Source organism: Paroedura picta, chromosome 3, assembly GCF_049243985.1.
Source record: "Paroedura picta isolate Pp20150507F chromosome 3, Ppicta_v3.0, whole genome shotgun sequence".
In the NCBI taxonomy this organism is placed as follows: domain Eukaryota; kingdom Metazoa; phylum Chordata; class Lepidosauria; order Squamata; family Gekkonidae; genus Paroedura; species Paroedura picta.
In genome coordinates, this window is record NC_135371.1 from 146,030,335 (window position 1) to 146,054,868 (window position 24,534).

Here is a 24,534-nt window from a genome sequence, read left to right on the forward strand (position 1 = left end):
GTTGGCTATCACATACAAAGCCTCTTGGACCGTCATAACTGCAAGACCATCTCCTGTGCTCTGCTATGACGCCTCTGCTCATTGGAACAGGGCCTTCTGCAGGTAGGTATCAACCAGCAACTTTCTGTACATGTGCTTTTTCCATTGTGGCCTCTTCCTTGTGGAGCAGTACCTGAGGCAGTCAAAAAGTCTCCTATGCTTCAGCCTTTCTACAAAATATAAAACTTAATTATTCAAAAGGGACTGTGGTCTATACTACTGTGTATAGTAGGGCTCTCCTATCCTTTTAAGCCTGTGGGCACCTCTGGAATTCTAACGGTGTTGGGCACAGCCACAAAATGGCTGCCCCAAGAGGCTAAACCAGACACAAAATGGCTGCCACATCTTCAGTCACATGGTAAAGATCCTCATTGCTGTGGCAGCAGCTGCAGCCAAATATCTTTTAGATTAATCAAATCTGCAATGGCCAATCAGAAGTCTTGCTGGACTGAAGCCTCACTTGGCCCTGGCCCCTTTCTAAAAACTCTAGGACACTCAAAGTGCTATCTGACATCGTGGCAGCACAGGCACCACATCAGAGATCCCTACTGTATAGTTTGCTGCAGGGGCAATTTATATGGCATGTGCAACAGGCCCTGAAATTCCAGGGGCCCTGTTGAGTGCCTTCCCCCTATGGATCATTTCTACGGGTATCTATGGCTCCTAATATTTTTATTCCAGAAGTATACGGGGCAGAATTATCAACAAAGGTATTACATTGGTTTTCTTTATCTGAGAAGTGTTACATAGTCTTATAATTTTGCCCCAATGACTTCCTAACTGCTACCACTTGTCGTCCCAGTCTGTCACATAGTGGATTCTGGAGTGTGGCAATTAGGATTACTGTGATTCACTGGAAGAGAACATGGCCGATTCTTCTCCAAACGTGCTCAGCAGGCTTCCCTGTAAGCTCCACCTAAAGGAAGTAGGCTAGAATGATGCTGTAGCAAATGTTGCCTGATGGAAAGTTCCACTGGATTGCTGATGAGTCAGGCTGTGCCAGAGCAGAATGGGTAACTCTGGCAAAACAGAGAACATACCATTTTAGTTTACTTATTAGTAATACTTCGGGCAGTAAGACAGAGAGAGGCATACTTAATTATTGGAAGTCCTTAATGTTAAAGATGCAGCTCTCAAAAGCAATACAGTACCCTGTTTCGTAGTGTTTGTTTTCACCATTGAAATCAAGAGATTCCAAACAATCACTGTTAAAACATCTTTCTGTGGGAAATATATAATGCATGTAGATCAATTCAGTTGATTAGTTTTCATATACGGTCAGGAGGCTCTGGAATGTGTGATATATGTAATCATTAAAGCAGTTTCCCCCCCCAACCTTTTGACCATGGAGGAGCCCCTGAAACAAGCTTTTCAGGCTTCATAACCCCTGGAAGTTATGTCAGCTGGGTATGCCTCCCTGCCACCCCCCCCCCCAGAGGTGTCATAACCATCTATACCCTTTGCTGTTTCCCCCCACCTTTACCACTATGGTGGCTTTGCTACATATAGGCCAGAAAGAGGTCAGAATCAGAATCCCAAGTACAATGGACAGGGTGGTTGACCAGCCATATAGCTCAGACACACACACACGTACCATGCCATAACCGACTCCTCTTTGATTTTTACACCCATGGCCTCCCTACATATGGGTGGAGGCAGCCAGTTCCTTAGCTTGGATTCCCAGGGTCTATAGACCCCTGGTTGGGAACTCCTGCATTAAAGTAATAGGACTACAATATATCTGCAATGCTGCTTCTCAGGTCCCTACACTGGGTTCCATCTCCAGCACAAAGTTCTCCACAACCATGACCTTCCCCTGTGTTTTGGCTCATGTTTCTTGCTGTGTTTTCACCAAAGATTTCTGCTTCTTCCCCTCTCACCATCAGCAACCAGAAGATTCCTTGCTCTTTAGCAAGCTCCCATCTTATTCTCTCTTGCTGCCCTCTGTATGTGAAACTCCTTCCCTACACAAGTTTGTGGTTCCATCTTTTTTTTTTCAGGTTCCTTTCCCTTTAATCACTGCATAGCCAAGTAAATCAGAGACAACTAGCACATTTAAGACCAACAAAGATTTATTCAATAAATCTTTGTTGGTCTTAAAGGTGCTACTTCAGACCAACATGGCTACTCATTTGAATCTATCCTTATGGAATGCATAGCCAAGTGTTATGCACTTGTCCTTGTTAGCAAGACTTCCTATCTAGTGATTGTTATAAAAGAAAATGCTTGTTTTTCCTTTTATTCTCCTGTATGACTGCAGAGGGATTACTACTATAATATGGGCCACCATTAAAATGAGCTGCATGCTTTGTTGTGGTAATATCCTCTTGTTGAAGTTTTTGCAGCATAGTAGGTGAATTTCCTCCAGGCCAGGCTGGATTATGGAGATTTTTGGTGGAGGAATCACTTGGGCATGAAATTGGGGTCACTGTGGGTGGGCAGGTAGTTGTGAGTTCCTGCATTGCACAGGAGGTTGGACTAGATGACCCTGAAGGCCCCTTCCAACTATGATTCTAAGAGTCATGGTAAACTGCTGTTTTATAATGTCCACACTTTGGATGGAGGTCTCAGGGTTATAGGCAGAGATTTACAGCTCTCTAATAAAATATTTATTACCTTAACATCTGTGTGAAATACATTATCACACACAGAGGATATTCATATCTCACAGGTCCTCTCCAAAGGCCACAAACAGAATAATTGGGCAATAGGATAATATGGATTTTTTGCTAATAGTGTCCATGCATCTAAATAGTACAATCTGACAGTTACTCCAAGACCACTGAAACCAATCCAGTGCTTTGGGTTGCAGAATCCATATATTTTGAAATAATCGTAATCATAAAGTAAAATAAAAGGCACCCCAGGTAAAACGCACCTCGAGCTATTGGGGGAGGGGAACAGATCTTGTTAAAGGGCATCTTCATATTCACACGGGGAACGCTGGAACCTCAAGCTCGGCTCACTTGCATGGAAACAAGCTTGCTTTTACAACACTACCACCAGCCTATGGCCACTCACTTCCCAAATTGATGATAGAGATCGAACCATGGGTATGTACCAGTAATTTCCGGTTCCCAACCGAAAGTCACTATTGAGGGACCAGAAGGCGCCCAGTGCGCACAGGAGAGCCGCTTTTCTCGCCCATGCTTATATTGCTTACACCTATCTGCAGAACAACACGGCCGACTTTGTGCATAGCGGCGTTCAATCCGCGACCAGCCTACAAGGCTGCACATCTGACCCCATCTTGCTCGTACCTTAAAGACGAACAACACACTTTATTCCAGCATCCATGGACTAAGGAGCTAGTCCACAAAAGATTAAACGCTCGAATATTATTATTTTTCCTAATCATTAAGGTGCTAGTAGATTCATCTTTGATTTTGATGGAACAGGCCAACGCGGTTTACGGTCTGGAATCCTAACCTCTAAGTCCGCAGCAGAAAAAGAGAGTAAAGCCCAAACAGCCTCAGCTACGGTTTCCATTAGGACGTGGAGCAAATCTAATTAATAAGTAAAAATAAACAAGAAGATAATGCCTCTAAAGGCTTAGTTCTGCTCCTACACGTGTTGTTTGCCCCCACCCCTCGCGCCCCCTTGGAAAATAGAACTAGAACGATTCTCTGGCTAAAAACGATACTTCCGTAGAGGGCTTTTCGGCAAAATGCGCATGCGTCCAATGGTGTGTGTGGGGGGGGGAGACAGTTTCTTTCCCTGGCTTCCGCCTGCGTTCTTCACGCTCGCCCTGGGAGTTGCGCTTGCGCTCTCCGTCGCAGGAGGCGCCTTATGCCGCCGGCATGCTGCTCGGTGCAGCTTCTTGGGGGTGCGGTTTTAGGGTGAGATTTGGAGCACGTGGCTCTGGGCGGCTGTTATGCAGGAGGCACTTTGGACTATCCTGGGGCCGAAAGATAGTCAGAAGGGGTTGGCTGGATAGCCTCACGCTCCCTGTAGGTACCCCTTGGATGCGCGCGCAGGATCTCAGGTTGCCCGTGGAGCTCTCAGGTGTTCAGTCAGGGCTTCTTAGCAGGTCCTCCCTTCCCATGCTTGCTACGCTGCGTTTCCTCACAGGTTCTCACAGCAGTGCTGAGCAGGAGCACAGCGAGGCTGCAGAAGCACTCCTGGATATCTGCGAGAGAAGGCACATATTGAGAAGGGGGGAGACACCCCAGCAGCGTACCTGGGACTCGTACCTGAAGGGAGACCACCCAAGCTTTGGGCCTGTGGGGGTGGAACTGCGGAAGAACTTGGCTGCCCAGTGGTGGGAGAGCATCGTTGTGTTTCGGGAACAAGTGTTTGGAGTTGATACCCCACTATGTGACTCTTCAACGTCTGTTGAGGTGCTTCTTGAGGAGTCCTTGAAAGTGGTGCCCTCAAAAACTCCTTGGGAAGTATTACAGAATGAGGCCTCGAGCAAGCAAGAACTATTGGCCTCTCTGGAGAAGATGCTGAAGGCGTCTGGGATGCTGCGGGGAGACCTTCTTTGTGGTTAGTCTTAAGCTTCTTTTAAAAACACATGCTGTTCCTTGTTTTGTGTGTTTTTAATGACATTTTTCAGTAAAAAATTAGCTTCCAATGTAACTAATTCAAATATCAGTTATAGTGGAACTTAAAAGGTGCTTGGGAGAGTGGTGGTGTCTTGTGGAGCAAGGCATTTGGGAAACGTGCCTGGCTATTGCCATTTCTCTTGCGACAGATACCAGCTTTCAGGTATAATGGGAGAAGTGACTGATTACTGTCTTTTCTTTTGGTCCCTTTTAACCTCAGGAATCCTGGAGGTGGAAAATCTTCGGATCCAGATTGAGCATAAAAGTCTCAAAAATCAAAATAGTATCAAGATTGTTTAAGATCTAGGCAAGTATTCTCCTGCCTATATATTTCTTCAATAATCTTGATATAGTTTCAGTATTTGAGGTTATTAGATTATCTAAATAATGACAGACTTCTGTTTTGAAGCCATTGCTGCTTCAAATGCAGATGCATTCAGTTTTAATATATTAATTTGTGAAAACTGAATGTGTGAACACTGGATTCTATGGCTATATTATCTGTACTTATTTTGAGAACTTTCAGTATAAAATGTGAAGAAGGCCAAACCATGTGTGATCTTAACTATTCTATAAACATAGGCACTGCAATATTTTAATACTTTGTGTAATACAATGTTATCCTGGACATTAGACAATTAGACAATTGTAATTAAAGTTTGTTGTATAAAAAAACAAAAAGCCATACATGTTTCTTGCTGCCCAGTATGTATCCCTGAAGCTGTTCATGTTTGTTCTCTCTTTTCCCTTGGACATTTTTAATCCATTCAAATTACAATGTTAGCCTGAAATGGTGAAGACAATTTTTCATCTTTGACAGGTGCATTACAACAATATGTTACTTGCCTGGAATTGGTAAACAAGAGGCTCCCTTTTGGAGTAGCTCAGATTGGTGTGTGTTTCCATCCAGTTAAAAATAATGGAGAAGACAATCATATAAGGTACAGTGATACAAGCTTTTTCCTTCACTAGTCACAAGCCCTTGTCAATACATGCTCATTTTGGTTTTGGAAATCATCTCTAACATTCTGTGCTAATTCCTTTGCTGTTACTTAAAGAACAGGTGAAAGGACAGTGGCTTCCCTTGTGTGGTACAGCTCTGCCAGAACTGCAGGACAGTGGCTTGATTACTGGTTACGTCAGCGCCTTCAGTGGTGGAGAAAGGTATTCAACATTTTCATTTGATTGGTTTAAGATGATATTTAAGAAAACAGATGGCTGGACTGAGCTACTCCTGAGAAGTTGGCCTCAGTGTGGAAGTTAAACTCACACAGGACCTTAAGGTCTTCTCTAAGACACATGAGACCAGCTCAGCTAGCTCCAGGAGAGAGAGAGAGCTGGGCAAAGGAAACTTCAGAATAGGGTGTGGGAGACCAAGGTTCATCTTGCTTTGGAATCTCACTGGGTGATTATAGACCAGCCACATACTTTCAGCCTAACCCTACCTCACATGGTTATTGCATGGATAAAAAGGAGGAAAGGAGAATTGCTTTGGTCCCCACTGTGGTCCCCTAAGTAAATAAATAATGGGAGGTCAATAAAAGGTTAGTTGGTGAATGACTGAGAAGGAGAGAATGAGGCAGTTAAATAGGAAAGGATATGGGGGTTACTAGGAGGAGAAAAGAGAAAACAGGGTGGGGAGAAGGATACGGAAGAAAGTGAGGCCTGCCCCCACAAGTCCTTGAGGGTTTCCTACAATAAAAGTGGGCATGGCCAGTTGCTGGTATCACACAACTGTTTTCCTAGGTGGAGACTGCCAGGAAGGCTGATAAATATAGGTTGGCTTTTGGGTGGGAAGGAGATATGGCAGTCAACTTCAGGTTAGGAAATTCCTAGAGATTTGGTGGGGAGACCCTAGGAATGGAGAAGGACTTCAGAAGGATATAATACCATAGGCTCCATCCTCCAAGGCAGCCATTTCCTCCAGGAGAACTAGGGCTACCAACCTCCAGGTGAGGGCTGGAGATCACCCAGGATTATAACTGCTCTTCAGGTGACAGATCCAGTTCCCTTGGAGAAAATAGCTGCTTTGGAAGGAAGACTCTAGCATTATATCTTGCTGAAGTCACTCCCCCAGACCTCACCTTCCTAAGGCTCCACCTTCCTAAAATCTCCAAGAATTTCCCAATTTGGAGTTGGCAACCCGAAGGGGAACTGATCTCTGTAGTCGAGAAATCCATTGTAATCCCAAGTGATCTCCCAGTTGGTAACTCTAGTAAAAGCAAATAGAAAGAGAAAATAGTGGGGGAGTGGGAAGTAAGATGCCTCCAGCAAGACGTTGCAGGTTTCGACTTGTAGTTCCTAAGGCTGGAGCAGCTTTGATTTTGTGCAAAGCAATGGTTTATAGACTGAATTCCATGACACCGCAGAAGAATTTGTAATGACATGTAGTAAAAACTTGTGGATTTATCCTTTTCTGACTGGGTTTTTGTAATGAATGGGTATGCACCTTTCTGCCAGGGAGAACGGAAGGACTATTAATTTTAGCTACCCACAGAAATACACTTATTTGTGCCACTTATACAGTGATTAAACTAAATATCCATTATAGACTTAACTGGTATATTGATAGACCTCTTTCCCATCTCTAGTTTGCGACAAGCCCATCCAACTTCAGCAGTAGTGACTATCATGATGAAGAAGGCAGAAGAGGAAGCAATATTTATTACAGCTTTCCTTGGGGAAAGGAACAGATAGAAACGTTGCGGAATTTAGGAGATACTAAACTGCTGCAAATGTATCCTGGAAAAGCATCTCAGCTGCATGTAAGTTATATTGTTTCATATGGATTTAGCTGACCCAAGTAGAACTCACATCTTGCTTGTGAGGCAATGCAATATATAAACAAGGATGTTTCTACAATAGAGACCATATAAATGATAGTTGGAAACTCAAGGCTTATTCATGTTTGGGTTTTTTTATCTGTATGTTTGATGTGTCTTGATATTACGTGCTTGAGGTTACGCCTCTGTCCACAGGGTAGCCAAGCCACTTGGGATAATGTTCCTCCAGTGCAGACACCTGATGCTGTTCTTCCCAACAGATGAAATGTGAAGGGTCTTTCTTTGCACAATGCAACTTATAGACCCATTATGCACGGGGGTTTTAGCGCACATTCGGGGTGGAATGGCAGCGACTAAAATCAGCGATAACGCACAGAGCCGGCTGCAACCGGCCGCAGCTTCGGTGCATGCCGCCGAAAAAGCCGCGTCAGTGAAACGCGGAAGAAAGCGCAGCTTCCAGGTGACCGGGGCGCAACCAGAAGCGGCGCCCGGATCGCAGCGTGCATAATCGGTTACTCTGGGTTTTGCCGCCGTTGCGCCCCGCCCCATACATAACCGGTATGCGTCACGTCTTCCCCCTCCGCGTTTTCCATGTGACCCGAAATCGCCATTTCGGCGGCCGTGCATAATGGGCCATATAGACACTGAAATGTGTATCTCCTTTTGTGCCCCTTTGAGTCCTGGTCTTTTGTTGGAGTTTTTTCCCCACAAAAACACAGAAAACTGCCTTATACTAAGTCAGACCATTGACTTATCAGGATTGTTTTTGTCTGATACACATTGTTGTAGAATCATAAAGTTGGAAGGGACCTCCTGGGGTCATCTATTCCAACCCCCCCAATGCAGGACACTCACAACCCTGTTGCTCATTCACTGTAATCTGCCACCCCCTTGAACCTTCACAGAATCAACCTCTCCGTAAGATGGCTATCCAGTCTCTGTTTTAAAATTCCCAAAGATAGAGAACCCACCACCTCCCGATGAAGCCTGTTCCACTGAGAAACCGTTCTAACCATCTGGAACTTCTTCGGGATGTTTAGACGGATTTTTTTTTTTTTTTTTTTTGCATTAATTTCATCCCATTGGTTCTGGTCCGTCCCTTCAGGTTAAGATAGAACAACTCTGTTCCATCCTCTTCCTGGCAGCCTTTTAAATATTTGAAGATGGTTATCAGATCCCCCCCTCAGTCATCTCCTCTCCAGGCTAAACAGACCAAGCTCCTCCAACCTTTCCTCATATGTCTTGGTCTCCAAACCCCTCACCCTTCTTTGTTGCCCTCCTCTGAACATGCTCCAGTTTGTCAACATCCCTCTTCAACTGTGGTGCCCAAAACTCAACACAGTACTTCAGGTGCGGCTGAACCAGAGCAGAGTAAAGCGGTACCATCACCTCCCGCAATCTGTATTGCCAATATAATTTTAGTTTAATTTTTAGCTTATTTTAACCTGATCTTTATGTTACTCTTTTGTACGCTAGGACCATAAATATATTTGATTTGATTTTTATTGTCTATTGTGTCTGGTAGAGACAAATTTTAAACATAAACCATATATGGGATGCACAAACTTAAAAGAAAATGGATTTCAGAATTCACATTGTGGTGTTTCTCCTGCAGGGTCGAGATGGCAGAAAGAATGCCATTCCTCATGTCCTATCAGTGAGTGGCAATTTAGATTATGGAGTGCTAGCATATCTCTGTGACTGTATGCAGATGACTGAAAATACATTACCAAGAAAGAAGACTTTACAGAGAAAGGTGATGTTCCCCTCAATGTGTATGAAGGCCTGATAAGGAGAAAATTCATTGTGTACTTGCTTTGACTTTCTAATTCTGGGAATATTAACAAGTTCCACATTTTGTGTAATGTTGTGCTTCAGGTCCTTAAACTTCACCCATGTTTAACACCAATCAAAGTTGCACTGGATGTAGGAAGAGGCCCAACCACAGAACTGAGGCAGGTGAGCAGTGAATGAGCTTTGAAGTTAGAGCTGTTGTTCCTCTCTTGATGTAGTACAATAAAATCAGAGTCCAGTAGCACCTTTAAGACCAACAAAGATTTATTCAGGGTGTGAGCTTTTGAGTGCAAGCACTCTTCCTCAGACTAAGAACTCCTTACATGACCGTGGGAATATATAGCAAAAATTAATTCTGTTAAATTAGTAAACTGTTAGTAAATTAGTAAACTCCACTCATCTATAAATGGTGACTAGCATCAGAATGGCACAGATGCAAGATCTGGGGAAACACTCAAGCAATGCCTCCCACCTCCAATTTTTGTCACTCTAGAGTGGGGCTGAGGAGAGGTTTCTGCTATTGAAATCCTCAAGACCTTGGTGAGTGTTAAAAGAATAAATAAGGGTCCCAACTTACAGTGCTATCCTATGGCCCATTATGCACGGCCGCCGAAACGGTGATTTTGGGTCACATGGAAAACGCGGAGGGGGCACACCGGTTATGCATGGGGCGGGGCGCGACGGCGGCAAAACCCAGACTAACCGATTATGCACGCGGCGATCCCGCCGCCACTTCTGGTTGCGCCCCGGTCACCCGAAAGCTGTGCTTTCTTCCGCGTTTCGGCAGCATGCACTGAAGCTGCAGCCGGTTGCAGCTGGCACTGTGCGTTATTGGTGATTTTAGTCGCCGCCATTCCACCCTGAATTTGCGCTAAAACCCCCGTGCATAATGGGTCTATGAGGAGTTATTCCATTCTAAACCCATTGAAAGTTTAGAATGGAATAACTTTGCATAGGATTGGTCTACAGATATGCTTGCCAACTGACAAAACACTAAAATACCAAGGGAAATAAAACTAAAGTTTTAATTTTAGGGAACTTCTTTTGCTCTCTAAATACATCTTGTGTCTCAAACTTATAGTTCATGAACATTCTTAATGGCCTATAGTGTAAAAGGGGATTAACTCTCGCTTATAATGCTTCAAATAACAATATTTGTCCTTTCTCAAAGGTGTGTCAGGGGTTGTTCAGTGAACTCCTAGAAAATGGGATTTCCGTTTGGCCTGGATATCTTGAAACGATGCAGTTATCTTTGGAACAGCTGTATACAAAGTAAGAAGAAATAAATGCACTATAACCTTTAGAACTTGAAAGCTGGGGGATATACTGTGCTGGAAAACACAACCAAACCCACATTAATCATACAGTTATCCAAATTATCTATAACAATAATTTGTCAAGATGTATCAATACTGTTCCTTACGATACGCTTACTTCATTGTCTTATAAGTTTATTTAAAAATACCAGTATTGGTTTCAGGAAATAGTCCATGTTAATTTGATATAGAAGTTCAAGTTGTTTTGCCATGAGTGCTCATATTCCTCTTTCTCACCTCTATGCTGTCTCACCAAATTTCTTTATGGCAGCCATGCTACTCCACTAACTAGTACAGGCATGTGTTGCAATTTATGGATTAGCTCCCGTGCAAGGCTTTTCCTTCCTTCCCAGGGTCAGAAAAGACAGCTGCGTGGGAGGCGAAAGCTGCAAGATCCATGGCAGTCAGTGTCTTTCACTGGCAAATCATGAGAGACATTGGAGAAAGAGCAGTGTACTGGCTGTGCCATGCTTTCTGTCTCTCCTACCTTAGTGGATCACGTTAGCCCTGCAGTGGCTTGAGGGGGAAGAACATGGTGATAGATAATAGCTGAGCAAGAAAGGTGCTGATGTAGTTTGCCACTCATCTGATTGCCTTTGAGGCAAGTAGCAAATGACACTTCTAGAAGACCTTCAGTTCTCAAGTACAGCAAAGCTACACTTGAATTAACTATATGCCCAACACTGTCAATCTTGGAAACTATTCCAATACAAAATCAAATTCATCATCCCCAAGAGGAAGCCAGTGTCTATACCAGTTTGGCCATCTCTCATACTAATACTGAACAGTAGCGTTACTCTGGAATATACCAAAGTAGAGTAACTCCATGCTATCCTTGTTCCTTGTTTACAGGTATGATGAGATGAGTGTCCTCTTCACAATCCTGGTCACTGAAGCTACACTGGAGAATGGTGTGGTCCAGCTGAGGAGCAGGGACACCACAATGAAAGAAATGATGCACATATCTAGATTAAAGGACTTTTTAACCAAGTATATATCAGCAGCTAAAAATGTGTGAGTTGTAATAAAAATAATTTTGTAACTTCTTGCTCAGATGCATTTTAGTAAACATTTCCCAATGCACTGAACAAAAGCCAGAAACCGTCACTTCAGTGCCATACTCTTTTCAGCAGGGGGAGCTCTTTTATTCAAAGTGAGATGAGATGGGAGGACAGCTGAGACAAACTGAAAAAATATCCTGGATGAGCTGTGTGGTCAGTGGGGTCACTGACAGTTGAATGAAGAAGGACCATCTTAAAGCTCTCATTACAATCCAGAGTTTTAACACACAAATGACATTTAAGTTACTCAGCTTTTCATTTCTACAATATATTTCAGATGGGATGATCAAAACTGTGGGCAATAATAGGAATGTAGTTACTAAAGATGATAGACAGCCCACTCTGGGTCTACAGGATAAATTAAACTACCGGTTGACCACTAAGGCAATTATTTTGTGAGATCTGTGGGATCCTGAAATTTGTGGCTGGTGTTGCCCTTAAACTGGAATTTGGCCAGCATTCACTTGAATCTAATGCTTGGATACTGGCATTAAGTATGAAACTCAAATGTTATCTAAGGCTAATAGTTTATTATATTACGTGGAACAAGATAATTTCACCAATATCTTTTTTTATATTACTCAAGACCTGTAGGTCAGAGGAATGCAGAAGGAAAAGAATGATATCCCACTCATATAAGCACACAATTGAATGTAAATCCTGTGCAAGGAATGTTTACCTTTTTATCTTCTGATAACTTCTGAATAGGTTACTGTAGTAGCTTCTCTGAAGCTCACTAAAAGAATCAGATGTAAACATTATAACATATAAAATACATAAAAGCACATTTAAATGTAAATGAAATCTTAAAACAGCATTTGCATGTCATATAAATTGTTATAAATTATGTATGTGTGGCTTAGAACTGCATAGGATCCAGCCTAGGGTGACTATCATTCACTCGGTAACTGAAAGAGCAATCCCAGGTAGGTCTACACAGAATTCTATTGGTATGTACTCAATGGCGCTCATTCCCTGGAAACTGACTTAAGAGTTGCACTAGATTGCACAGGGAAAGATCACAGTAATATTTCTTTTTTTGTTGCTATGGTCTCTGACTCTTTTGAGCAAAACTCTTTGTAATGGGATTTTTATGGGGGTTTTACATGTTGTTACCCGCCACGAGCCTCGGGAGCGGCAGGCTAGAAATCTAATAATAATAATAGGAGCCATAATAAAAAAGCTACATTCCTAAATAAAAAAAGATCCCTCATCCTATCCACTGGACTCTCAAAATGATATTGATATACTGTTCTTTGGGATGTTGAAAATTATGCACCAGTACATGCCTACCATTGGCACATAGGCTGCACATTGCTTTGTATTCAGTTTCTGTATGTGGTTTCTAGAGCTGGTTTTGACAATTTATTAGGAAGACCAGGTGGCAAGATTGTAGAAATGAAATCTACAGTTCTTCAAGTAAAATTGCATATGTTGTTAATAATCTGATCTGAAAACTGAGACACTTTTTTATAAGGACTTTTCTATGACTGCCTTGTGCAACACACTGAAAGTTCATTTGGGTAAAGCTGCCCTCCTAAAAACATCATATGCATCATGTTCTGGCTTTGTTTCAAATGAGTAGCAGTGTTGGTCTGAAGTAGCACAATAAAATCAGAGTCCAGTAAGACCAACAAAGACTTATTCAAGGCGTGAGCTTTCGAGTGCAAGCACTCTTCCTCAGACTAAGAATTCCCTGTCTTGCTCAGATGTAGCAGTTGGGTGTGTTGAGGGAGGGTGTCAGCAACACGAATGGAACCAGCATCCAAGTTGTGCATCGCCAGAGGGAAGCAAGCTTCAGTTACAGAACATGTAGACATTACCTTTTCTCCTTTTTTCTGTTTTGTTACTGAATTCCAAGTTGGCATATTGTTCTTGGCCTTTTTCAGGCACTGAATGGAATATAAGAAATATAAATGAAAAGAGCAAAAGGGTCTTTTGACCAGCAGAAATATCTATTCCTGGGTTGTACAATGTGTGAACAATAGCCAGAGATCCCAGAACTTTACCTGTGGTTTCCATTTGACCAGTCAGCATAGTGTCTTACATTTTCTAGGGCTCAATTCAATCATCACCACATTCAATCTAGAGTGTCAAATTAGGGCTTAGACGATGGGGATTTATATGCCTGAACTGTGCTCAATGAAACTTTTAAATTACATTTGCTTCCTATAGAATACAGAAAGGACTTTCATTTGTGATTAGAAAATTATTTGAGACTCTATTAATAATTCCCAGTTCCTCAGTTCTCATTCTGATTGCTCCTTGCCCATATGCTGCCTGGATACCAGAAAGCCTAAATAAGGAATTCCACAGTCTTTGTATATTTTCTCAAATAAATCCAAAAATCTGTTTCTATATTCATAAACTTCTTAAGCAAATAACATAGAATTAATATCTTGAGCAACCAGAACGGGGTCCCGGATACTGGATGCACCTGGTTTCATGAAAAAAATTTCAATGATTGCTCCTTCTTAATTTGAATATTTTTCAACAATATAGAGGGCATCATATAGGCATTTGTTCTATTGTAGTGAGGTCATTCTACTTTGTTCCGTATGCCTAAGACAAAATGTTTCCTTCTAGCTTTCTGTAACATTTTATAACAGTGCTTTTGACATGGCTGAGTAATAGGGGCTTTCCACCTACCCAGTTTCCTGATAGAATTTCTGTATCGTTCCAGTTATTTTCCCCTCCCCCCGAAGCTTCATGAAGGCACAGAAGTTGTAGGGCTTTCGGTGGCCTTGGAGCTCTGTCAATATTTAAGGCAAGAACTGCCAATTTTACTACTTTTCTCTTTTGCAATTCAGAAATATTCCCCAGGTATTACTAATTTCTGCAGTCATTTCTCTGTACATAGACATATTTGAATAATAAATCCTTTGGACTTTACCAATCTCAGCATAAGTCACATCATTTTCTGAGCGTGGGTAATTTGTTGAAACAAAACCATTGGGTGAAATGTCTCTCAGTTTTCCTGCAAGAAGAAGCAAAGTTTTAATGATTTACAATCTTTGTTATGAAGTGTCTGAGGAAGTGACACTGTTACTCGAAGATTTTGTAGACTTGGCTTGCAAGAAGTGGGGCTGTGAGTCAATTGTGTTTTGCATACAGAAAGTGCTATGTTCAATGTAATTTCCATGTGTGAAAAATGTGGGTGTATGCACACACATGCAGATCTCTTTATTCTGGATGGGAAGATGACAATAGGCCCAGTTCCTTTCAACATACCATTCTCCTTCCTTCATGCACATGCTCTGCAGGGGAATGGAGTATGTTGTTGACTCCCCCCTGCATATAAATTCCACTATCTGCCTCTTCCAGGGAAAAGATTGTATATCTCCACACTGCAAAATTAGCTTCCAGAAAAAGACTGAGGTAAAAAGTGCTCTCAAAAATACCAGGAGAAAAAACAACCCCCAAAAAACTATAGGCAAACAAACAAATGAAGAAATAAGAGGATAAACCAAAGCAATATTGGGTCAGAACCCAAGAACAAAACCCCACACAGAAAAGACCCCCTTATTCTGGCTTGCAATCACTACCTAAGTGAATTAGAAATACTTAGATGCCTTCAGGTTACTAGGATATAAATCCTTAATTAGATTTTCTGATGTGTTCTTGAACAAGCTGACGCTGCTTCTAATTCTATCTATAATATCTAAATGTACTTTCTGCTGGGATTGCTACTATCATGTTGCTAGCGTGTATGTGTTGGCTCCCTATCTCTAGAATCTTGATGAAGTAGTTCCAGATATTATGGTCAGCGTGGTGGATTATTTCAAGGGTATATTTTGGGTGACCTCACTGTGGGGATTTTACATGAGCTCTGTATAGCAATGGACCCAACATGTCCCTGGGGTTTTTGGTCTCCATTTTAATACTCTCTGCATAACTGGAAAAATAGGAATATAGTCTGGTAATAAAAAACCTATGTGATAATAGTGAATCATATGACTCTGAGTTACTTTCCTCACTGGAACTAACCCAATATGAATGCATATATATGCCCAGTGTACCTGAGGGACCGCCTCCCCGCCTATGCCCCCAAAAGAGCTCTGCGCTCTACTGCCTCCAATCAGCTAAGGATCCCTGGCCCTAAAGAAGTCCGCCTGGTCTCGACCAGGGCCAGAGCATTCTCTGTTCTGGCCCCCACCTGGTGGAATGAGCTCCCAGAGGAGATCAGGGCCCTGACGGAGCTTAAACAGTTCCGCAGGGCCTGCAAAAAGGAGCTCCTCCACCAGGCATTTGGCCGAGACCAGACGTAATCAATCAGCGACCAAGGGCCCCTGCTCCCCCCCCCTCAGAATCCCATCAATAAGCCCTGGACCTGTTTGTATTACTATATTGTTTACTGTTATACTGTGTTATTATTTGGTTACAATTATTAGTTATCAGTTATACATGTTCTACAGACTGTTTTATGTATTGTTTTCTGTTATAATGTAAACCGCCCTGAGCCTCCGGGGAGGGCGGTATAGAAGTATGATAAATAAATAAAATAAATAATATTCTCAACTGTATCTAATATTTACCAATAACATCATTATATCTGTACCGTTGTAATTCACTCCACTCTGCAGACAAGGCAGAATGTTCCACATGCTTGTAGGACTTTGGAGTCATGCAGAAAAGAGAACTATGAATTAGAAGGGACTAGATGCAGAGAACAGGTGGAAGTCAGTTACAGGCAGATGAGGAATTGTAGGGAAAATTGACCAGCTGGATATCTCCTTCCTACCAGTTTATTTGCAGGCCTCCAGTTTGTTCCTTCCAGCACCAAATTTCATAGTTGAATACTTTTGGGACCCCTCCTTTCCCCAGTTTTAAACACTTGAACTTCCAGTAGACTAGTAAATGATTTTTCCCCCACAACACATGGAATAATTGTTACTATTTTTTCTTCCCCAGCCAGCATAATGGCACATACAGAAAAGCTTATGTTTAGTTAGCAAGCTGGAAGCAACATAATTTTGATGTAGGTTCATGTGGCTGTAAGGTGCACATGGTTTGGAAAAAACTATTGGTGGTAGCACAGGTAGGGAAAAGTAAACTTACTTGCTTTACACCAGGGAAGGATAAGCAATGGAATTGCTAAAGCTAATGCCAACAGCAGCAATAATAGAGGCGGGACAATGAACGCAACTAAATTCCTGTCCTCTCCTGCTAATAAAAACGTATAATGGTTAGGCATGGTAGTGCTTTCTTTTCAATATAACAATGTCTTTTAATCAGAGATATAATCACCAATGACTAGATGTGCTCCAAAATTATTTTTTTCTGAGTCTGTATTTTGCATCAAAGTTTAAGGCATATATACATTTTGGTACATTTCCGTTTTTTGTCTTTGGGTATCATTTAAGAAAATTATATACCAAACACTGATTCTTACCCTAATCCAGTTGTAGTTAGTTGTAAATGTATATTCCTGTGTAATGAGACCTCAGATAACCCCACTGGCACCAAAAGATGCAGCCAAGCAGCTCAACAGGGCTCAGTTAGGTAGGAATATTTGGCTAGATGTGCACCTATTCCATCCACATAGGACACTAGAAGGATACTAAAATTTAGTACATGTTACAAATGCAGAGGATCCTTGTTTCAGTACTGGCATCTCCAGTAAAAGGTTCAAACACAACTTTCCATAGCTCTACTGGGAAACCCTGGAAATATATTGATATAGTTGACCCTAAAGATCTAGGTGGACCTTTCTTGATTATTACAAGCTATTAGTACTAATTAGTACTAGATACATGTATTCAGCTGATAGCCAGTTTGGTGTAGTGGTTAGGAGTGTGGACTTCTAATCTGACATGCCAGGTTCAATTCTGCGCTCCCCCACATGCAGCCAGCTGGGTGACCTTGGGCTCACCACAGCACTGATAAAACTGTTCTGACTGGGCAGTGATATCAGCGCTCTCTCAGCCTCACCCACCCCACAGGATGTCTGTTGTGGGGAGAGGAATGGGAAGGCGACTGTAAGCCGCTTTGAGCCTCCTTTGGGTAGGGAAAAGCGGCATATAAGAACCAACTCTTCTTCTTCTATCTGAGCTGGAAAAATATCCTGAAATACGTTACTGGTATTCTGGGGTATTTTTAAACTGAATACTGATCAGATAATCTGACTGATATAGCTGATATAGAATAGAGCGGATTTCCCCCCCTTTTTGGGGGGGTTATATTCAGCTACACTGAATAACTGGTGGTGGAGTGGTTTAAAAGGCTACAAAGTTAACTTATAGCTCTCTAGGGCTCTTTCCCACCTTCTGCTCTGTTTCCAGGGGAACAGGAGGGAGGGGGAAGAGGCATTTCTGCATCCCAATGGGAAAAGCACCCTGTAGTGCCTTATGGCAGATTTGCAACTTGCAGGGTTGTGGGTTTCAAATGTGAAGTCCAACTAACTAACTGTTTTACCTTCCCGACATTTCCTAGAGAACAGGAGGAAGGGCAAATAGGATTTCAGGTTAGGATCACTGCTCTTTAGCCAATTACTGCAGGGTTTTAAAAAATTATTCTGTGCATGGACAAAGAGCATAAAAGCAAGGGTCCGGCTGAGAGAGATTTCAGGAGTGTGTACCAGCTTGGGCTTCTGCTGCTGCTCTAAACCTGACTCCTACTGCCCTAGAGACTCTGCTATGAACTTTGGATTGAAGAAGAGTGAAGTCAGCGACTGGTTTGAGCAACCTTTACAAAAAAATTTTTTCTTATTTTACTGTTAATTATTCTTTGGGCTTGGTGGGTGGTAGTTTGTAGACAAGTCAGGGACCTCAGGCCTTTTGTTTTCGTTGTTCACTTTAGTTTTATTCTGGGCTTGACATGAGTTCTGTTGAGCTGGCATTTGCCACAATGGAACTGGGTTATGCTGCTGAGCATTAGTACATTGCACTGTTTCTGGTGTACTTGCAGAAATCCCGCCCCCCATCCCACAATTTTCACTTCAGAGATGATCAGATTTGACATTAGTTCTGTTGGGTTTTGGCACTACCACAGTGGCACTGGTTGTGCTGGGCAAATTACACTGGTTCTGTTGCTGGCCTTGCAAAAATGCCCCCCACTTCACTTTCTACTGCAGAGATTCTCCAGGACATTGTCCTGGACTTGTACTCCCTTACTATTATTTCCAATGGGGTTACCTACTTTTGGTGCTCATAGGATTGAACCCCCCAATATTTTTGAAACTTGGGGGTTCACTTGAGGAGAGGCTCCAGCAGCTACCTGGCAAGTTTGGTGGCTCTACCTCAAACACCACCATCCCCGTGGAATATACCCCAGAGCAGATTTGCCATTGAATGGCCCCTATAGATTATAATGGACCACTCCCCATAAAAAATAAATTTGGGATTCCTTGATATTTATTTATGTTTCAATTTTTATTCCTTCCTTTCTCAAAAAGACTCGGGGCAGATTACAATGTCAATATAAACTATATAAATTCTAGAAACATACAAAGTAACATTAAAAATAAATATAAATAAATAAAAATAAATAAATATACAGTTGAAACATTTTAAAGTCACAGAGCTTTATATTGCCTTTAATATGGGAAGGGGGGGGGTCTACTTTATATAGCCTTCACTGAGGAGTATAGCCTAGTGGCTACAGGTGGAACAATTGATGGCTGTAGGTCTCAACCATGGGCCTAGAGGAACTGCTCTGTTTTATAGGCCTTGAGGAACTGTCTAAGGTCCCGCAGGGATGTGATCTCTTGTCACTGAGTATTCCACCAGGCGGGGGCCAGGGAAGAGAAAGCCCTGGCTCTGGTTTAGGCTGATTTTACCTCCCTAGGGCCAGGGATCCTAAGTAGATTCTGATCATTAGATCTCAACTGCCTTTGGGGGACATATTGGGAGAGGTGGTCCCAAAGATATGATGGTACCAGACCATTTAGGGCTTAAAAGGAGAGAACCAGAACTTTGAATCTAATTTGGTTATCAACTTATAGGTGTGACAGCACAGGTCATATATGGGCTTGACTATATTTGCCCAATTTGAATACCATACCAATATTTTTCAGTTCAAAAATACCCAAATTAAAAATAACCTCTGCTTTTCCTCCCTTGCACACTCTAGTGCCCAACTTGTCAGTCTTGTGTCTGTCAGTGAGAACACATAATCGGTGCTTCTCAAGATCATATACTAGGGATCTTGCTGTTGAAAATGTACACTTACCTCTCATTGTAAAGTTGAAACTACGGCTATATTTTTCTTTAGTAAAGTTGTTTTCAGCTTTGCATTTATATTCGCCCAGTTCACTAATTAATTTGATAGGGAAGTGGAACTCAGCTGCTGCTTCTCTCTTGCTCTTCTTTGTAGGAGGCAGCACTCTCTTTTTTCCTCTATATAGTGTGTATTTAATGGGCAGGGAACCGGTGCTTGAGAAGCAAAACACTGTCACATTCTCCCCTATACGGACTTCCGTTGGGGAACTGTAGATCATGGGTTGAGACACAGATTCTGAGCAAAAAGGCACATCAACAGGCACATCACCATTCGTTTTAAAACATCCCATTGCAATATGCTGATAGAAAATAATGTCACTCTGATTATTTATATCCAAATATTGCCTTCCCTCAGCACTTGTATGCCTACAGAAGGAACGTTCTCTGCGTATCACAATCAGCACAATTAAAGTGCACAATGTTTTGAAGTTTACAAAATATATTCTGTATGGCTCACCAGATATTTAATAACATCAGAGTCCAGTAGCACTTTTAAGACCAACAAAGATTTATTAAAGGCGTGAGCACTCTGACGAAGAGTGTTTGCACTTGAAAGCTCACGCCTTGACCTGATACCACAAATATCAAGCATGTTATTAGGTTGGCAATATCCAAATATATACCCCTACCAGGATAGAACAATTACCCCCAAAAAGGACCGCTCTGCTCCCTGGCACGATCTCCCCATGGAGGGTGGGCTTGGCTGGTGATGGCACCTGGCCAAAGCCCCTGAGTGTGAGATGAGAGAGGCGTCACTTTGTGTGGGGTAACCCCCAGCTATCACCCCGGTAAGACTTTTCCTAGTGCCCATAACAGCTGAACAGTCTGTTTCAAGCCATGTCTCAAGATCAGACTGGAAAATGGTATCTGGAAAATACACACGTACCTATCAGTGTGAAGTTGAAACCAGGACTGTATTTATTTTCAGTCAATTTGTATTCAGCTTTGCATTTATATTCACCCAGATCACTAATTGAATTGATAGAGAAGTGAAATTCAGCCTCTTCTCCCTTCTTGTGCTTGCTTGCAGGGGATAGCAATCTGTCTTTTCCTTTATATAATGTGTAGGTAATTGGTGGAGAGCCTGTTTTCAAGAAGCACTTCAGTGTCACGTTCTCACCTATGGCAACTTCTTTTGAGGGACTGTGGATTGTGAGATGGGGCTCTGAGAAAAAAGGCAGATCAACAATCTCATTGTGATAGGCCAAGTGTTAAAAACAAAAACAATATTTTATGAGGTAAGTTATCAGGAGCTAGTGACTACAACCCGCAGATGCGTGAAATGTCCTAAGGTGACAGATACATTAACACAACTGATGTAGAGGGCGGGAAAACTGTAAACAATAACAGTTATGAGTGAGAACAAAATCTTCCTGGACTTACTAAGCTAATTTCACATCTGTTCAGGAAAGAACCATTTGTCTGTTAACACAGTTTGTGTATCTCTTACAATGGGCCTTTTCTAAACGATACCCTAAGACTCTCATTTGTTTTTGACTTAAAGACTAATCTGTCTGCCTCCCCAGAATTAAGAACAGGGAAACAATAGCGGAATAGATATTCTTAACTCTTTATCTGCTTTAAATTGCCCCCCTTCCCCCGCCTGTAGGATTCAAAAAGGTAAGTAAACCTTTATTTACTTTTAGCTTCACAGTAAGAAAAGCTGCTGGGGGTTAGGGGTTATTTTAGAATGAAGCAACTATGAGCAAGGTTTGGCCAGAGAGACCGTGCTTATCTGATCCAACACCCCCACCCCCAAGATGTTTTTTTTAAATAAGACCATGGAATTCTGTGATGATCTTTTCTGTATAATATGTAGTTATCTTTCAAGTTGATACCAAGAACTGAAACACAAGCAGAAGTGAGAGAGACAAACAAAAATTTTAGCTTGCCAGTTCCTGTTTTGAAGCCTTAAACAATATTTCAATATTATTTTCCTTTGAGGTTTGAGAAGCCTCAAACAATTATTTCAATATTATTTTCCTTTGAGGTTTGAGAAGCCTCAAACAATTATTTCAATATTATTTTCCTTTGAGATTTGAGAAGATGCCCCTGCACTAATGTTTCCTATTGTTCCTTTTCTACAGTGTTCACTATTACATGTGTGTGTGTGTGTGTTATTCTGTTACTCTTGATCATTCTCTCTGTCTGGCAGAAATGGTTGAATTTAAAGAAAAGGGGGGGGGGACAGCTTGGAGATAGACACCATAGATGTTTTGCAGAGATAGATCAGCTGGTTTACAACTTAATAAAACAAGTCCTTTCATTAATCAAGTATGGGTTCAGGTCCACCCCAAAGAAACCACCAAAATAAAAAATCTTGGTTGCATGGAACATGCAGCCAGCTGCCAAGGGAAACTTACCATTTTCATCGGGATCATGGTCTTCTTCATCTGTTAGAGATGGCTGAACTGAAAGTTGGAGGGAAATGGATCTTGAATTAGGGTTGTCAGATGGCAACATTTTGGAAAAGAGACATCATAGAGAGAAAAGTCTTACTGTGTGCTGTTAGGAAGCACCCAATTACTGTAAATGTCAGCATTTTAAATAAGACTGGAGCCATTGCTTAGATTTGCAAAACTGCAGTTATGCCAAAGAAGCTATCTTGAAGAAAGAAGTTGCAAGATACTGAGGAAGTATATTTAGCAGAATGTTGCTTCTGTTTCCGGTGTGTGACGTTTGCAATGTATCTAAGCTCTGTTTTAATTGCACATCTTAGCAACAGAAAATAGATCTAGTATGCATAGGGGTGTCAAGCATATGACCTGGGGGCCAGAACCAGCCTGTCTAGGACTATCCAGCCTGTGAGTAAGTACTACGAGGAAAGGAAAGCAGGACTTTGCTGGGGGACGCAAGTGGGCACACATGATGAAGTGTGTGTGGTTGAAGCTTTCAAGATATGGCTAGAGCAGCCTTTCTCAACTTTTTTACCATTGTGAAACCCTGGAAAATATCTTCAGGCTTCAGGAAACCCCAGAAGTCTGCCTGCCTGCCTGCCTGCCTGCCTGCCTGCCTGCCCGCCCGCCCGCCCGCCCGCCCGCCCGCCCGCCCATACATACATACATACATACATACATACATACATACATACATACAACCCTCCCAGGGCTTCAAGAAAGTGTGGGCTAGAGGGTGGAGTTAAGAGGCTTAAGTAAAATAGTGCCGTGGGTCCTTAGAAGAGCCACAAGTGGCATGTCAAGGTTCGAATGGGACTTCTGAGCCACTGAATATGGCTGATACAGTATTTGGAATGCAAGTTTTAGAGTTTAGGAAGGTTGAGCTAGACATCCCAGGCAACTTCCTCACATTAAAGTGGCATTGTGACAACTAAGTTTCTGATGAGTGGACTGAAAGAACTTAACTGGCTACCAGTTTGCTCCTGGAAACAATTCAAAGTGACATTTGGAATCTTTTAAGGATATATGAAAGACCGCCTTTCTAGGTTGTAAACTCTGGGGAACTTTCAGGGCTTAGGCCAGGTGGCACATGATGTCACTTCAGCTCATGTAATTGAAAATAATATAGCATGTCACTGCAACACTTTAGCAATCCCACAGTCTCTATGATTTTACTGTAGAGATTTGGAGGATTCCTACAGCACTGCAGTGAAATGTGACACCACCTCTGGTTACATGATAAGATGTGATATTGCAGGGGCTTTTCGCACGCCTTCAAAATCGCACAATGGTTGCCAATTGAAAACGCTACTGATTTGCCATTATGCACAACGTCGTAAACAATCTGCCAAACACCTGAAACCGATCCGCAAAAAGCGCTTCCTTGTAGCGCTTTCAGGGAAATCCCCAAAAGTGGATTCACCCTCCGGAAAGCGCTACACTCCTGCAACCAATCTGCAACACTAGCGGGAAAGTTCTGTGCGTTACCATTGTTGTGGTTTCTACAAAGTCCCTCTCCCTGGCTCTCTCCTCTGATCTTCCGGCGAAGCAATCGCCATTTTTTTTTCTCCGAGCGAGCGGAGTTCAACCCACCAGCAAGCCTGTTTAGAGGCTTCCCCGGCTTCAGTCCCTCCCCAGAGCTGTTTAGTCACTAAGCACAAACAACAGAGAAGCCTGTTTGCTGATGTATTTTCCCTTTATTTTTTACACTGTTTTCGGCCGAAAATCGGGCCCGTGAGGGGGGGGGATTTTTTTTTTCACTTGGGGGGAGCGTGGCAACGATGAAATGACAGCTCAAACACACCTGCCAGCTGATGGGTCTCTCCGTTGCAACGAATCAACACATATTCGTTGCAATGGGTGTGTTTAAAAAAAAAAAAAACCTTTCTTAAAGGGAAAGGGGCTGTTTGGGAGCATGCTAACGGCTGCCCATTGGCTGCTTGATGGCCAGGGGTGGGACGAGCTCGGCAATAGCGCTTCCTTTCTAGCGATTTTTGCTGAGACCGGAAGCTTGTGGGAAACGATAGAAACGCAACTGGATTCCACTACGAAGTCAGGTATGCATAATGACGAATTGCGCTATTTTAAATGGCGATTTTTCGTTCAGCAAACAATTTGCTACAAGGATCCCGGTGCGAAAAGCCCCGCAATATTGTGCAATGGCATGCCCCCATTTTCTCCTGGGAGGTTGGAGATATCCCACATTAGTAGGGGAACTGACCGCATCCTTTTAATTGAGTCCAGCGCACACATGAGCTGTTAATGACAGGCACCCCACCTGCTCCATTTAAATGCCTCCCCAGTTCGGAAGGCATTTAAATGGAGGTGTCAGGACACCTGTCATCATCAGCTAATCAGTGCATACTCTCCCCCTGCCTT

The 24,534-nt window shown here is 42.4% G+C and overlaps 2 protein-coding genes across 6 annotated transcripts; one reads left to right on the plus strand and one right to left on the minus strand.

The window, feature by feature from the left end:
- The first annotated feature begins 1,795 nt into the window (after positions 1–1,795).
- Positions 1,796–14,432, plus strand: POLG2 (DNA polymerase gamma 2, accessory subunit). The gene is made up of 8 exons (XM_077328432.1): positions 1,796–4,527; positions 5,407–5,527; positions 5,645–5,750; positions 7,178–7,351; positions 8,985–9,125; positions 9,248–9,328; positions 10,335–10,435; positions 11,332–14,432. Exons 1-8 carry the CDS (start codon positions 3,840–3,842, stop codon positions 11,495–11,497), a joined length of 1,578 nt encoding a protein of 525 aa, XP_077184547.1. The 5' UTR covers positions 1,796–3,839; the 3' UTR covers positions 11,498–14,432.
- On the minus strand, positions 9,277–22,404 carry MILR1 (mast cell immunoglobulin like receptor 1). Of its 5 annotated transcripts, none has more exons than XM_077328434.1 (9): positions 22,259–22,404; positions 22,123–22,170; positions 20,646–20,924; positions 19,710–19,994; positions 16,599–16,706; positions 14,434–14,517; positions 13,364–13,432; positions 12,220–12,276; positions 9,277–9,408 (listed from the first exon to the last, which is right to left on the minus strand). In XM_077328434.1, exons 1-8 carry the CDS (start codon positions 22,320–22,322, stop codon positions 12,224–12,226), a joined length of 990 nt encoding a protein of 329 aa, XP_077184549.1. In that variant the 5' UTR covers positions 22,323–22,404; the 3' UTR covers positions 9,277–9,408; positions 12,220–12,223. The 5 variants fall into 5 exon arrangements, with proteins under 5 accessions (XP_077184549.1, XP_077184550.1, XP_077184548.1 ...); XM_077328435.1 differs by lacking the exon at positions 9,277–9,408 and adding an exon at positions 9,410–10,424 and having other exon boundaries at positions 16,599–16,703; XM_077328433.1 differs by lacking the exon at positions 9,277–9,408 and adding an exon at positions 9,410–10,424.
- Between the last annotated feature and the right edge of the window lie 2,130 nt (positions 22,405–24,534).

Excerpts from the sequence above, each read along its gene's own strand:
- MILR1 (XM_077328434.1), bottom strand. The coding sequence starts at position 22,322 with ATGGCTCCAGTCTTATTTAAAATGCTGACATTTACAGTAATTGGGTGC. Across the intron at positions 20,925-22,122 it reads CCATGATCCCGATGAAAATG|AGCCCCATCTCACAATCCAC; the intron begins GTAAGTTTCCCT and ends CTTTTTTCTCAG. Across the intron at positions 13,433-14,433 it reads TGTGACTTATGCTGAGATTG|TGCCTGAAAAAGGCCAAGAA; the intron begins GTAAAGTCCAAA and ends TATTCCATTCAG.
- POLG2 (XM_077328432.1), top strand. The coding sequence starts at position 3,840 with ATGCTGCTCGGTGCAGCTTCTTGGGGGTGCGGTTTTAGGGTGAGATTT. Across the intron at positions 4,528-5,406 it reads GCGGGGAGACCTTCTTTGTG|GTGCATTACAACAATATGTT; the intron begins GTTAGTCTTAAG and ends CATCTTTGACAG. Across the intron at positions 5,528-5,644 it reads GGAGAAGACAATCATATAAG|AACAGGTGAAAGGACAGTGG; the intron begins GTACAGTGATAC and ends TGTTACTTAAAG.